Source organism: Pelophylax lessonae, assembly GCF_965119305.1.
Source record: "Pelophylax lessonae genome assembly, chromosome: 11".
Classification (NCBI taxonomy): domain Eukaryota; kingdom Metazoa; phylum Chordata; class Amphibia; order Anura; family Ranidae; genus Pelophylax; species Pelophylax lessonae.
Window position 1 is genome coordinate 156,220,673 of NC_138778.1, and position 14,864 is coordinate 156,235,536.

General features: G+C 45.3%; 1 protein-coding gene across 1 annotated transcript in view; it reads left to right on the plus strand.

Moving 5' to 3' along the window:
* Window positions 1-9,548, plus strand: part of LOC309567450 (uncharacterized protein) — a 133,256-nt gene extending 123,708 nt beyond the window's left edge. Inside the window, 1 exon segment of the mRNA XM_082272839.1 lies at window positions 9,246-9,548. Coding sequence (XP_082128965.1) covers window positions 9,246-9,533 — 288 coding nt within the window. The 3' untranslated portion in view covers window positions 9,534-9,548.
* The last annotated feature ends 5,316 nt before the right edge of the window (window positions 9,549-14,864 follow it).

Below are 14,864 nucleotides of genomic sequence, written 5' to 3' on the forward strand. Positions count from 1 at the left end.
TGGTTGACAACTAACTGCAATCTGACCAGCACACCTAAGAGAAGAGATTACATGCTTTTCTTCCAAAATACGCAGAGCAGCGACAACATTTGCACTGCAGCATTATGCAACTACAACATTGGCCATGGTTATCTCAAACTTCTCAGCTGCTTTTTCTACTAGAAAAAATACAATTAACATTGTAATCATATTAAACATAATTATTAATCACATTCAGTTCATTTAAAAATATGCAGATTTACTACCCTCTTTGAAATACAGTACATTATTGTTAGCAAGCACTGAGCTTTCATAGATTTCATGTTTAAATTGGTTCCTAATGTTATTAATTATTATTATTGTGTTTGTTGTTTTTTCTCAGGAAGAGGCAAAGCTGTGTACAAGATTTCTACTTTCATAAAAAGGATGTCACTGTTTGCACACACCAAATGGCCATTACACTTACCAATAGCATACTCAACATGATTGTAAAAGATATGAGACCTCATTCTATTGTAGACGGTCAAGGATTTAATGAGATGAACAACACGTTTTACCCAAGATACATACTTCCCTCCAGGTCCCATTTCACTAAGCTGATGGAGAAGAAATATGAGGAGAATTTTGAAAGATTGAAAGCGTCACTCAAAGATGTGAAATCCAAAATAGCTCTCACCACAGACGCATGGACCAGTATTGCCACAGAGGCATACTTGGGTGTCACATGCCACTTCATTAATGAAGACTGGAAGCTTACATCATACAATCTGACCACTATGCCACTTGAAGATCGCCACACAGCTGAAAACATTGCTAACTGGGTGGAAAAAGCAGCTGAGAAGTTTGAGATATCCATGGCCAATGTAATTGTAAATGTCCATGATAATGCTGCAAATGTTGTCGCTGCTCTGCGTATTTTGGAAGAAAAGCTTGGCATCTCTTCTCTCAGGTGTGCTGGTCATACATTGCAGTTAGTTGTCAACCATGCCCTGAGGGATCCCCAGATCATAAAGACACTGAGGGCTGCGAAGTGCCTTGTGGAACATTTTAAAAAAAAGTGAGCTGGCCACTACAAAGCTTAAAGCAAAGCAACAACAAATGGGTACCCCTGATCATGCACTAATAAATGATGTACCCGTAAGATGGAACAGTACTTTACACATGACCAGCCGCCTGCTTGAACAGAGGTGGCCTGTGACTGCAACACTTTCCGATCCTGATGTCACACCACGAGGGAAGCGTTTCCTGGATTTAAAACATGATCAGTGGAGCTTACTTGAGGAAGTGGAACAAGTCCCGAGGCCTTTCGAGTGTGCTACTGTTTTCTTGAGTGGAGAGTCCTATGTGACTGGTTCCGCTCTACCTCCTCTGGTAAAAGGCCTCCAGAAATCCATACAGAGCACAATTTGCGAGACAGCAGTAGTCAAGGCTTTCCAAAGTGTTGCTGCACAGGAGATGATGGGAGCGGGAAACTAAATTCAGAGATGATGGTGGAGAAAATATAGGTCTTATTGCAGCAGCCCTAGATCCCAGATTCCGCAAACTAAAATTCCTGGCAGCAGAGGACAGTTTAAAAGTTCACCTCAAGGTCCAAGCTCTTGCTCTTGAAGAGAAAAGAAGAAATGAGGACGAGCAAACACATCAATGTCAATGTGAGGAACAGGTTCAGTCAGCCAATGCAGACATGAAATTTTCAGAGAAGAGGCAAGTGTCTCTGTTGGACACTTTGCTCGGTTCAGATTCAGATGACCACCACAGTAATGGTGAGGATGACACTGGTCACATCCAAGATCAATAAATTCACAGTGAAGTTGTGAGGATTGAGATACACATGTACTTTAGTGAGCAGGCTATTCCAAAGGAAGAAAATCTACTGAAATGGTGGAAGGAAAATGAAGTGAGGTTTCCCATCTTGGCCATGCTGGCAAAGAGTTACTTGTCTGTGCCTACAACATCAACCCCATCTGAAAGGCTTTTTTGCTGGCAACATTGTGACTAAAAAAGAGCAAGCCTAACTTCAGAGCATGTCGATATGCTAACCTTCCTCCATTGCAATGCTATATATTAGAGGTTTGGCTGGTTGGAGCTGTGGGAAAATACAGGTCGGATTTCATTGTCCTCTTTCAGATATCAAGTACAAGCTGTTGGCAGAGGATGATATATCTGCTATGAGTCTGCCTGGATCTGAGATTTTAAAGTCTTGAGAAGATTGCTGCTCCCATTGGCTGTCCACAGTGATTGCATAAGGCGTAGTGACCCCTAGTGGTCGAATGCTGGAGGTGAGAGGCTGTAATACTCTTTGGTGAAGGAATCACGGTTGCAGTGGTGTCTTATACCTACCTTTTACTGCACAGGAGACTTGCCAATTGTTGTGGATTTTGTGGACTCTTTATATATATATCATATTCATTTGCACTTTATCTATTTTTAGCGCTACACTTTTTGTATTTGTTTGTATCTGCTACTCAGGCAGGGAACCATTAGGCAGAGGAACGTCAGGCTGGGCAGTAGGCATAGGACTGTCAGTCTGGGCAGCAGGCATGGATCATCAGGCTGGGCAGCAGGCACCGGGTCAGCATGCACTGGCTCAGCAGACTGGGCAGCAGGCACCGGATCAGCAGGCACTTGATGATCAGGCTGGGCAGCAGGCACCAGATCATCATGTTGGGCAGCAGGCACCAGATTAGCAGGGACTGGATCAATGGGCTGGGCAGCAGGCACCGGATCTTCAGACTGGGCAGCAGGCACTGGATCAGCAGGCACTGGATCAGTGGGCTGGGCAGCAGGCACCAGATCAGCAGGCACCAGGTTATCATGTTGGGCAGCAGGCACTGGATCAGCAGACACCAGATCATTAAGCTGGGCAGCAGGCATCGGATCATCATGATGGGCAGCAGGCACCGGATCAGCACGCACCAAATTAGCAGGCAGGGCAGCAGACATCAGATCATCAGACTGGGCAGCAGACACCAGATCATCAGGCTGAGCGGCAGGCATTGGATCATCAGGCTGGGCAGTGGGCACCGGATCATCAGTCTGGGCAGCGAGAAGATGTACATCAGACTGGGCAGCAGGCAAAGGCACATCAGGCTGGGCAGCGGGTAGAGGCACATCGGGCTGGACAGGGGGCAGAGGCACATCAGGCAGGGCAGCGGGCAGATGCACATAAGGCTGGGCAGCAGGCAGATGCACAGAAGGCTGGGCAGCAGGCAGAGGCCCATCTGGCTGGGCATCAGGCAGAGGCTGGGCAGTGGGCAGAGGCACATCAGGCTGGGTGGCAGGCAGAGAAACATCAGGCTGGGCGGCAGGCAGAGAAACATCAGGCTGGGCAGCAGGCAGATGCTGGGCAGTGGACAGAGACACATCAGGCTGGGCAGCAGGCAGAGGCAAATCAGGCTGGGCAGCAGTGAGAGGCTGGGCAGTGGGCAGAGGCACATCAGGCTGGGCAGCAGGCAGAGGCACATCAGGCTGTACAGCGGGCAGAGGCACATCAGGCTGGGCAGCAGGTAGAAGCACATCAGGCTGGGCAGCAGACAGAGGATGGGCAGCGGGCAGAGGCACATCAGACTGGGCAATGGGCAGAGGCACATCAGGCTGGGCAGTGGGCAGAGGCACATCAGACTGGGCAATGGGCAGAGGCACATCAGGCTGGGCAGTGGGCACAGGCACATCAGGCTGGGCAGTGGGCAGAGGCACATCAGGCTGGGTAGAGGACAGCGGCACATCAGGCTAGAAAGCAAGCAGAGGCACATTAGGCTGGGCAGTGGGCAGAGGCACATCAGGCTGGGCAGCGGGCAGAGGCACATCAGGCTGGGCAGCGGGCAGAGGCACATCAAGCTGGACAGCGGAAAGAGCCACATCATGCTGGGCAGTGGGCAGAGGCACATCAGGCTGAAGGGTTGCCCGGGGTAATGGAGTAGCACAGGGGGTTTTCCCTGGATTAAATGCAGGAAAAGTGCAGCTGGTGCAGACAGGATACGGACATACAGCTGGAAGCAAAGTATACTGAACTGCAGCTGTGGTTGCTACAGGTAATGGAGTGGGGGGATCTTTGAGCAAACTGGTGTCTAGAGGCAGAAGTGGATTGGTGCATGTTAGCTGATGCTGAATAGGAAATATGTGACCAGGTTTGGAGTAAGGGCTGAACAAAACTCAATTTACAATCGCCTTGTCTGACTGGAGAATGTACTGCATTCATACAATCCAGCAGAATCTCTTGTGAATATACTGAATAATGTTTAATGAAACAGAGTTTATCATCCTCCAATAGCCACACAAGCGATTCCACCTGAGACACACTAAAAGGGGGGGAATATTCATCACCACCCTTAGGGATACTAGACAAAGCCAATGCTGTACAGATTTGAATGAGTGGCTAAATCTCTCTGAACAACACTCTGCCTTTGTCAACAAGAGAGTGAACCAGACAGATGCATTCCAACAATTTCTGGCTAGTGTGCGCTTTCAAAATTTGTTAGCAATACACCCTGTCTTCTGTTACAAGCAGTGCAAAATAAAAAAAACCTCCGCTGACTGCATCTTGCAGAAATTAGCAATTTCTGAGACCAGAAAATTCCTAATTCCCAGATGCAAGCGACCTGATTGTTAGTGGCTACAGTATTATTTTGGGTATACCACATGCAGCCATCCAGCAAGGGTGATCAGATCAGTTGACTGCACTAGAGGAATCAGGACCAGATGAGTAAGGTCTAAATACGTTTATTAACCACTTGCCTACTGTGCACTTAAACACCCTTCCCATCCAGGCCAATTTTCAGCTTTCAGCGCTGTCACACTTTGAATGACAATTGCGCGGTCATGCTACACTGTACCCATATGAAATTTTTATCAATTTTTTCCACACAAATAGAGCTTTCTTTTGGTGGTATGTAATCACCTCTGGGTTTTTTATTTTTTACAAAAAAAAAGAATAAAGACAGAAAATTTTGAAAAAAAAGAAAAAGTTTTTCTTATTTTCTGCGAGTAAATTTTGAAAATAAATTTTCTCCTTCACTGATGTGCGCTGATGAGGCGGCACTGATGGGCACTGATAGGCTGCACTGATGGGCACTGATGAGGTGGCACTTATGGGCACTGATGAGGTGGCACTTATGGGCACTGATGAGGAGGTACTAATATGCCGCACTGATGAGCACTGATAGGCGGCATTGATAGGCGGCACTGATAGGCGGCACTGATGAGCACTGATAGGCGGCACTGCTGGGCACTGAGGTGGCACTGCTGGGCACTGAGAGGTGGCACTGCTGGGCACTGAGAGGCGGCACTGACGGACGGCACTGATGGGCACTGAGAGGCGGCACTGATGGGCACTGGCGGATGGCACTGATGGACACTGACGGGTGGCACTGATGAGCACTGATGGGCGGCACTGATGAGCACTGATGGGAAGCACCATCAGTGCCCACACTCAGTGCCCATAGTGCTGCCAGTCAGTGCTCATCAGTGCCTAGATGAGCAGGCACTGATGGGCACTGACTGGGAGCACTATGGGCACTGATTGTGGGCATTAATGGGGGACACTGATGGCGGGCACTGTGGGCACTGTTGGGGGCAATTTGTATGTTTTTTTACCTTTTAGTAATCAGGGCACTGGTGATCAGTGCCCTGATTACATGTCTCTGTGTCCCCGGCGGCTGACGGCTCCCCCTCCTTCCTCACACTGCAGGCTCCGTGTGAGGAAGGAGAGCTGGCGATGAGAGATGATCTCATATGTTTACATATGAGATCATCTCTCATTGGATGGTCCGATCACGTGGTGAATGGCCGCTGTGATTGGCCATTCACCACGATCTGTGATCGGCTGTGTCCAAGGGACACGGCCGACACAGATTCTCCCCGATGCGCGCTCGCGGGAGCACGCGGGGAGCCTGCTTATGGGAACGGCTTTAAAAACGGCCTCCCGAAAATTCGAGTCCGCGCTGCAGCCGTATATAGGCTGTAGCGCGGATGAGAGGAAGTTAAGCCAAAAGACACACTCCAATACCAACACCAGTAAACCATAAACAAAGTAAGTGAAAATAAATGTGAAACCCCCCCAAAAAAAGCTAACTTACTATATACAAAATGGAGAGAGCACACATAAACAAGACAGGACAGGGACAGGAGACAAAGGGAACAGGAAGCTAGGTACAGAAAGCAGGGTACAGGGAACAAGACTAAGAATCAGGATCAGGGTACAGGTTTCAGGATAAGGCTCAGGCTTAGACAGGGACACGGCTTGCATTAAAATACTGAAGCCCTGAACCTCAGTGAAGGGCGGCTTATATTCCCCCAGCAGTCCACATCAGGTACAGGTTACATAAGTACAGTCCAGCTGCTGAGAGACACCCACTGGTGAATTACGCCCTTGGATTCCAGGAAGAACAGTGCCACATGCAGGTGACCCACATAATGACACTGAACCTGACTTTGATCTGGTGTAGAAGTCAATCCACTCTGGTAATGTAGTCAGACAGTCTCTCACCTTTACATTGATGGGTGTTCTCAAACTTGTACATTACATCAGGAAGCTTTTTCCCGTCTTCACGCTTCAATGTAGTCCGTATAGTCACAAAAATGTGCAGTGCTCTCCTTCAATAAAGTGCATTCATATTACAGTGCATGAATACATATCTGAAAACAGTGTAAAAATGATCCATATATAATAAATTAACATGAGTCCATCTTTTCTTTTAAATATATACACAGTCCATCAATAAATTATTCAATATCCGTTAAAAAAAGGTTGCAGTCCCATACACCAGAAACTCTTCAGTAATTGCCCCTGATCACCAGTGCCCTTCTCCCTACCTTCTTGAATGGACCTCACTAATTAAAGGAGGTCTATATGTGCTTTGCAGTGTTATAGGTGGCACCATTCCCACTGGCTGTACATTCCAAATCCATGGCTCTCAGCAGCTCTCAGTGTGGTTTTAATCATATAGAAGGCAAGATAGTAGAATGTAGTCCATAGCCACACAGTTTTGTTTCCACAGACTACGGATCACTTCAGCTGCTCGACTCCTAAGACTCTCACTTTGTCTCTGTCTTTTCACTGCTTCTGGAACACTCCACTCTTCCACTGCTTGTATGGCCTGATCCATCCAGCTTTCAAATTCTTCCTCTCCAGCAGGGGTTGGAATCCACCCTGAGAAGAATGGAAGCTTTGGGTATCCCTGGTTGACTGAAGCTGTATTACTCTTCACCAAGCTCTCAACCAGACTGCTCCTGTCAGTATAGAAGGAGGCAGGTGGCAAACTGGCTGCATGTACTGTATATCTGCTTCCACCGATACTGGGCTTATTGACCTGACCTGTGAGTGATTCTCCTCCAGATCTCCAACTGGCAGCAATGGTATTGAGCCTTGACCCCTTCTGCCAAATTCACAACGTCCTTCTGAAAGCTGGCTTGTATGGCCACTCTCAACCCCAACAAGGCATGAGTGCAATCCAGGCTAAACTCTTTTTTTATATCATTGAGATAGGCCCCTTGCTCTGGCACTGCTTTCCTCCCCAGCCGCCACACTTCCCTTTTAATCCATTTAGTTCCAGCTATCTCCACTACTGTAACATAACTCTAATCGTCTACCTTGTTCTTGACCCCATGCAGCTGCAGCAGAGTCCATCAGCTCTTCATCTCTTGGTTCATCACACTACTTGCTAGGGCCAACCATAATGGGTATCCTGCATGAGCCCCTAAATGTAGCGCCACCCCTGTGAGTGCCGCTGGAAGATGACTGTCCCCAAAGATTGCCCTGACCTTGCAAGCCACCCGACACCTCTGACACCCTGGGTTCAGACTTTTTTTTAAAGTGATAATGGAAGCACAAGGACACCAGACTGTAGCAAAGTAAACAAGCATTTTGCTTAAAATTATCTAAGACAGATCGGAACAAGAACTGCTAAGGCAGATATTTTACAGTATTAAGCTTTGGTCTTAGTAAGTATACAAAGGCTATGCAATGCAAAGGAAGATCACAATAAGTCAAACAGTAGTAACCAGTAGGTCCTGAGAGAACATATGACCCCAGGCATAAAAAGGAAGACAATCAATATCTGAGTAGATTTCCTCTTAATGTGCACAGATGTTATGCACTGAGTCCTTAGTAGTGGGGGTGGGGGTGGGGGTGGGGGGAGAGAAGAAGGGTGGAGGAGTCTTTCTAGTGCAGATTTCCAGAGTCTTCAGCTAGCTCAACAAGGACCCAGGGGGATTGCTGTGCAATGGTGATTAGCAATCAGGAATAACAAATGCAAAGTGTTTACTTTGGAAGCTTTCATGTAAAGAGGTGGGATAAAGGTGTCTGCATGCGGTGTCTTTGTAGTGTGTACACAAGGTGGGCTTGCGCCCACTCATGAATCCTGATGATACCAAGGCTCAAGGTAATGGGATGTCCCGTAACAGGTTCTTGAAGAATCTGTAACCAGTAAAGGATGGCTGGCCATGCACCTGGTGGCGCTGGAATTCAGCTAGGTCTGTACCGGTGATGATGAGAGTGACCTCCAACAGTTACTAGGCTGGCAGGGAGCTAGTATTGGTGGATCTGCTCGCTTACTCACTGGAGACCCTCCAGGCCACCTAGGCTACAGTGCCTGCTCGCATCCCCTGGAGCAGCCAGTCCCTGCTCTCAGCTGTAGGCCGTGGTCCCAAGAGGAAGAGCTCCTCCCCAGGCTGGGCTATTTGTGTCCTCACCCAGCATCCCTCTCTCCCAGCTGGCTGGAACCTATAGTCTGCAGCAACACTAGCTCCCATGCAAATTCAGGCTCTCTGGACCATGATCCCCTGCTTTCAGTTGTGGTCTCTCTCTCTTTGCATTCAGGAAATGATGACACAATGTGCAGGCTGAACACTAGAGGCAAACAAGCTCACTACACCTGTTGTTACAGAATGCATACAATGACAAAGGCAAGTTAGCCAGTACGCCAGCACCTGGTTACATAAGGTTTGACCTGTTGGTTATCTATTTACTCGGTGCAACATCGTCTTTTATATTTTACTGAAAATTTGGGAAGTTTATTGCATTTGTTTGCCATAAAATTCACTTTAGCGTGTTTTTCACAGAAACTTTGCGTTACCTAGACCTTTGCGGTAATTTATCAAGAAAAAAAAAAACGGTTTTACTTTTTTTTTTTAGGGGGGTTGGTTGCTTCATATTTCTCTCCCTATAGGCTCTTGATATGTAATTCTGGCCCTGCATCTACATTTTCCTTATTTTATGCACACATTTACTGGCAATAACTAGGATAATAAACTTCTTTTTTTTTTAACAGGATTTGGTGGCTTGGATTACAACTGGGTTCCTACACATTCCGCATTCTGAGGACATCCCAAACACAGTGACAGCTGGAAACGGAGTTGGATTCTTCCTCCGACCATATAACTACTTTGATGAAGACCCATCGGCTCACTCAGAGGATGCCGTCTATTTTTTACCAAGTGACAACCTCAGCTCTTGTAGTATCAATCCTTTAGCCTGTATAACTGAAAAAGCATGTTGTGCTCCCAAACCACCACCATTTACCTATAATGGGTTTGATAACACCTACATTATATTATAACTGAATTGTTATATGCTCAGAAACTGTGCCATGTGCTTTTAGTTTAATCTCTTTTGCCTGAAGATTAAAAAAATGTTATAGGGTAAGTTTGATTTAGTATATGCCCTGTGATGTGATGATTAACTCTGGTGCTTTACAGGTCTCTTCAAAATTCTGTTCATGTTCTAAGACGAAGGTAGGGTAAAAATGGAAGGTTGACAACACAATTTTTTGAGAGTTGTTTATTATATATGTAGCACTGTCCCCGTAGGACTTGCTGTGTGATGACTTCTTGAGCCTCCCTCTGATTACCTGCAGACAGTTGCTGGGGATTTTTCACACATCCATCCCTACTCCCGTTTGCTCGTTACTCAATAAACAGTCCAGGGGATTTGGTTTTGTATTTATTGTGGAACTTGGATGGGAGAAAGGAATAGTGGGATACTCCAACTGAAATATTCACAGTAGATAAGGACAACTCTCACTTGGCCTCATCAGGTTTTTTGTGGAAGCAGACACACTGCTTTAACCATACTGCCACTTGTATGGAAGAATTTAAGTCCTCTTGCTCTCTCTAGCAGCAGACTTGATTCAACTACTTTACCTTCAGGGCACTCACTAGCATCCCCTGGACTGACATCCATTCACTGATGCTTCCACTGAAGGGATGGCCCTCACATGACAGGCCCCATGACACTGATCTGTACTCACTGTAGGCAGAATCAAATCCTTTCTAGTGTCTCCCTTCCAGTCAGCTCTACAGGATCTCTGGGTTCAGCTCCTATCTGATTTTCAGGCCCTCAGGTCGACCACCCAAGGCATGTTCTACAGAGGAGGGGCAGCTACCCCTCCCTTCAGGACGCCGTTGTCTAGATGAAGACCCATAGCACATGTGCCCTTGGCATTTATACAGTCACCCATCATGCACCGAAGCCCGTTCCTCTGTCAATCACCAGGGCTGTAACAATGCCTGTACCCTCACTTCTTAGGTTTCCTCCCATTGTCTAATATGCCTCCCTTTTAGACCAGTGTGAAACACTTTAGACAAGCCGAGCTGTACCTGAGCACCATGAGCAGATCCTACCAATAGAGCCTGCTCTCTGGTAGGCAGAGAACAATATAAATTTACCTGGCAATCTCTCTGGTAAGCAAAAAGACCCAAAAACTATACTCTCTCTTCTAGCACCTACCTAGGAGGGTGCTACATACATTTTTCTGCACTTTAACACAAATTAGGGGGCCCTTTGAAATCAATAGAAGCACATGTAAATGTTAATGTTTATCGGCGTGTGTTGTAATGCACATCAATGAATATTAAAAACATATGTCAATGTGTGTATAAATGTGTATAAATGTACATCATAACAAAGGTCTTGTGGTTCATCAGTGGAACTCTCTGACCATAGTTCCTGTAAGGTCTCCAAGATATAAGAGTCTAAAGGCTCCAAGGGTACAGGAACTGTGTCGGTAACATCAGCTAGCTGTAGGACAGAGTTTCTGGCTCTGTTTTTCCGATTATGATAATATCTAATGACTGAAAAAAAGCTAATACATCTGTTCAAATCCTTGAAAAGTTTGAAGATGTTAGGTGGTGTTGAAGGGGGAAATTCCAGGCCTTTTTGTAATAAGGTGATTTCCGGGGGAGTCAGGGAGGTGGATGAGAGGTTGAAGATTCTTTTGGTGGATGTGGAAAGGGTGGACTCTCGCATCTGACCCTTTTTGCGACCTCCTCGACAGCCTCTTCTGATACTTGTAGGCGCCATTTTAATGACAGCGATAGAGGGGTCCCTATAAAATCCTTGGGCCTTGCTCCTTCTGACATATATTTCTCGGGATTTACTGCTGTTGGGGATTACTTATTGTAGATAGTGGCATGATCCTTCTTCTTCTAAAGATTGTTAAGACGTGTCTCACCAGTGGCGAATCATTGAAATCATTGGCCCTTGTCCTCTTAGGGTCCACTGATCTGGATCTTATTTCAACCATGCTGTTCATTAATCCATGGAGGTGGAAGGGCTGTTTCTGGAAGCTTTAGCAGGATGACCCTTGGGGGGCTTTGAGCAAGTTTGCAGCTGGTTATTAGGGTGTCTGTTTGATGTAGAATATCTAGGGGGTTGCTCATCCCCTTTATCCATAGATCTAGAGGTTGTCCTGTGGTTACTGGAAGGAGAGAAGGATCCATCTATCCTGACAGGGGGGTAAGTGTTGGATTTTCTTTCTCTGCAAAGGGAATAAAATCCATCACTTCCTTTAGTAAAATCACTACACAAAGTACACAATAGGTTTATTTCCACTAGTTCTTGGGACTTTTAAGGCACTTTCATAGTTGAACATACAAGGAAGAAATATTTATAAAAGATATTTCTACATGTTAAAAGATTTTTACAAAAAAGACAAAAGAATGCATGAAGATGTTTGCACAGCACAATGTATACATGGCAAGATCAACTGTGAATAAACCAACTGTGAAGGATAACGATGAATCTTTTGTAGTCTATTAAGGGATGTGGCACAGGCAAAGTCTAACTACTAGTATTTTGATAACACAAAGTACACAAAAACACTGGCTACGCACACAATTAACCCTTTGATCACCCTAGACGTTATTTCCCCTTCCCAGCCAGTGTCATTAGTACAGTGAGAGAGCATATTTTTAGCACTGATCACTGTAATAGTGTCACTGGTTCCCAAAAAGTGTCAGTTAGTGCCAGAATGTCTGCTGCAATATTGCAGTCCCGCTATACTGTAAGTCGCTGATCGCCACCATTACTAGTATAAAAAAAAAAAAAAAATTCTAGTATATATCCCATAGTTTGTAAATGCCATAACTTTTTTACAAACCAATTAATATATGCTTATTGGGATTTTTATATATATAAACCTCTCAAGCCTCTAAATCATAAAAAACAGCACAATGGACACTGGAAAGCATCAACAATGATAAAAGAGAGATACAAAGTCCACTCTATATTCAGACGAACAATTTCAGTTCATAAAGGTGATGCATTATATAGATATCCACCCTGGTGTGCGTTAGGATGACACAAAACACTCTGTGAAACCCTCCACCACATGAAGCCTCCTACCAGAGGATAGAAGGAATTAAGCAGTGAGTAGTTTGAGGACTACTACCAACTATATCCAGAAGGCAGCTCCAGCAGACTTTAAATGTAATCCGCCAAAGGGAAAAGGCCACCAGGGTATAACTCCGAATCAGCTGGAATGGGCTGGATCGACTTTCACCAAGTGTATAACATAGGATACAAAACGAAACAAGCCCATAGCATAATACTGCTTAAAACTCAGTTTATTTAAATGATAGTTCAGTGCTGTCCATAGAAATCTTCCCACATCCCTAATTAACATTAAAGAATTGATTGGACCTCTGGTCCCAGTTACCAGGAGGATCGTGTAAGGGTGGGACTTTACCGAGTAGGTTTCATAGTAAGGTAAGCATATGTATAAAAATAGAATTTTATTACAAAATCACATAAAAACAAGCATCAATCGATACAGACAATACAATATTTGGGAACATACAAACAATGCATAGACGAGTAATAAAACAACTTGATCCACTCATTCAACGCATTTCGCGGGTTGATATACCGGAAGTTGCTTCATCAGGAATGAGTAGGGGATTTTATTCATCTATTGTGTTTATAGATAAGAAAAAGCACAAAGTAAGTCACAATACTCACATGGCTATATCCAAGGTAAACAGAAATTCAAAGTTAACAGCTTACCATACATAGTGGATACGTTTTAACACACATTCAAGTTAGAACGGACTCCAAGTCATGGAATAACTCCCATGGGTCGACACGCCCAAAATCCGGCCACAACCACCCAACAGGTCCTATTGTACCAGCTGGGAGTTGGCCATAATGGTACAGCCTGGACCAGCCACTTGTAATGGTTCAAATCCGTGGCGGAAAAAGGACCTCCTAACAGGTCAACCAGTAATCTAGTGTGAAATAATTGAAAAGGAGAAAAAAATCAACAATTTGATCACATTTATCGTATAAATAGATGGATGAAGCCCCTAACGCTGCCGCATATGTGGATATAATTATATAGTCTCATATGGTAATGATATTAGCTGTCCTGTTATGCTTGGAGGGAATATTAGGGCCAGATATTGGCTAACAATAATAATACGCTCAAAAGATATATAGCAATATTTAATATCCCTAAGTGACCAATCAATAAGGCCAAACATACCTATGCCTAAGGTAGACAAGGAGGGTTTTAATGTTTATAGGATAGCCGAGCTTACGACCAAAGCGGGGCTCATCCAAAAGCATATAAAGCTACAATTTCATCCTCTATCCCCTCAAATTTACACAAGGCACAAAAAGAGACTTTAAGCAAAAGTTATTTTCCCAAAAATATGAGTAGTCCACAATATGATGCAGTTGGGGCTAAACAAGGGACAGCGATAGTTACCTGTGGATAATTAGACGTTCGTTCCACCGCTAAACCATGCGGGAGCACGGGAGGAGCTGCTGCCGGCGTCCTCCTTGTGCGCTCCGCCTTTTATGGCTGGTCCCACCGGAAGTGACGCCGCATCCGCCCATTACGTTGCTGGCCGCAATGATGGAGGGTGAACACACCCCCCAATCACACGGTCAGCTATATCCGGTTGGAAGGACCGGAAGAGGCATAGCGTCCAACAAATGGGCGTCTGCCTCTTGCTTTGCGCCGGAGACTGCACCTATGGATAGAGGGCCAGTATGTCCACAGCGGGGTCAGCCATGTTGGAGTCCGTGTTACAATAATCAACTAACATTAGAATTGCACACAGTATTCAAAAATGAGATTTTAGATAAATATCAAACGACCAAATCAAACGGAAAAAACAGAATTAAAGTGATAAATACACTCTTCTTGTTGAGCATATATTCCGATATCACCATTGTGTTATATATAGCTTCTGGAAAAGAAAAAAAAAAAAAAAAAAGGGGGGGGTGGGGGGGAAGACAGTTAAGTGCAATATGGGCAATAAAGAAAATAAATTCCGAGGCAGACTAAATGAAAGGCTTGAAAGATACGGCCGTGTTTAGGCCTGGCCATGTGGTGGCCTGTAATTTGTAAATCCATTTGGATTCACGTTGCAGAATTCTGTTGTCAAAGTCACCCCCGCGTGGATTGCGGGGGATGACCTCGAGCACAGAAAAGCTGATGAAATCAGGATTGAAGCTGTGATAGGTACCCACGTGTTTACAAATGGGTGTAAAAATTAGGCCTACCTCCAAATAATATAAATGATCTTGGATACGCTTGGAAAACTTCCTCTTTGTTTTTCCTACGTAGAATGCCCCACAGAGGCACGTGGCTAGATACACCACG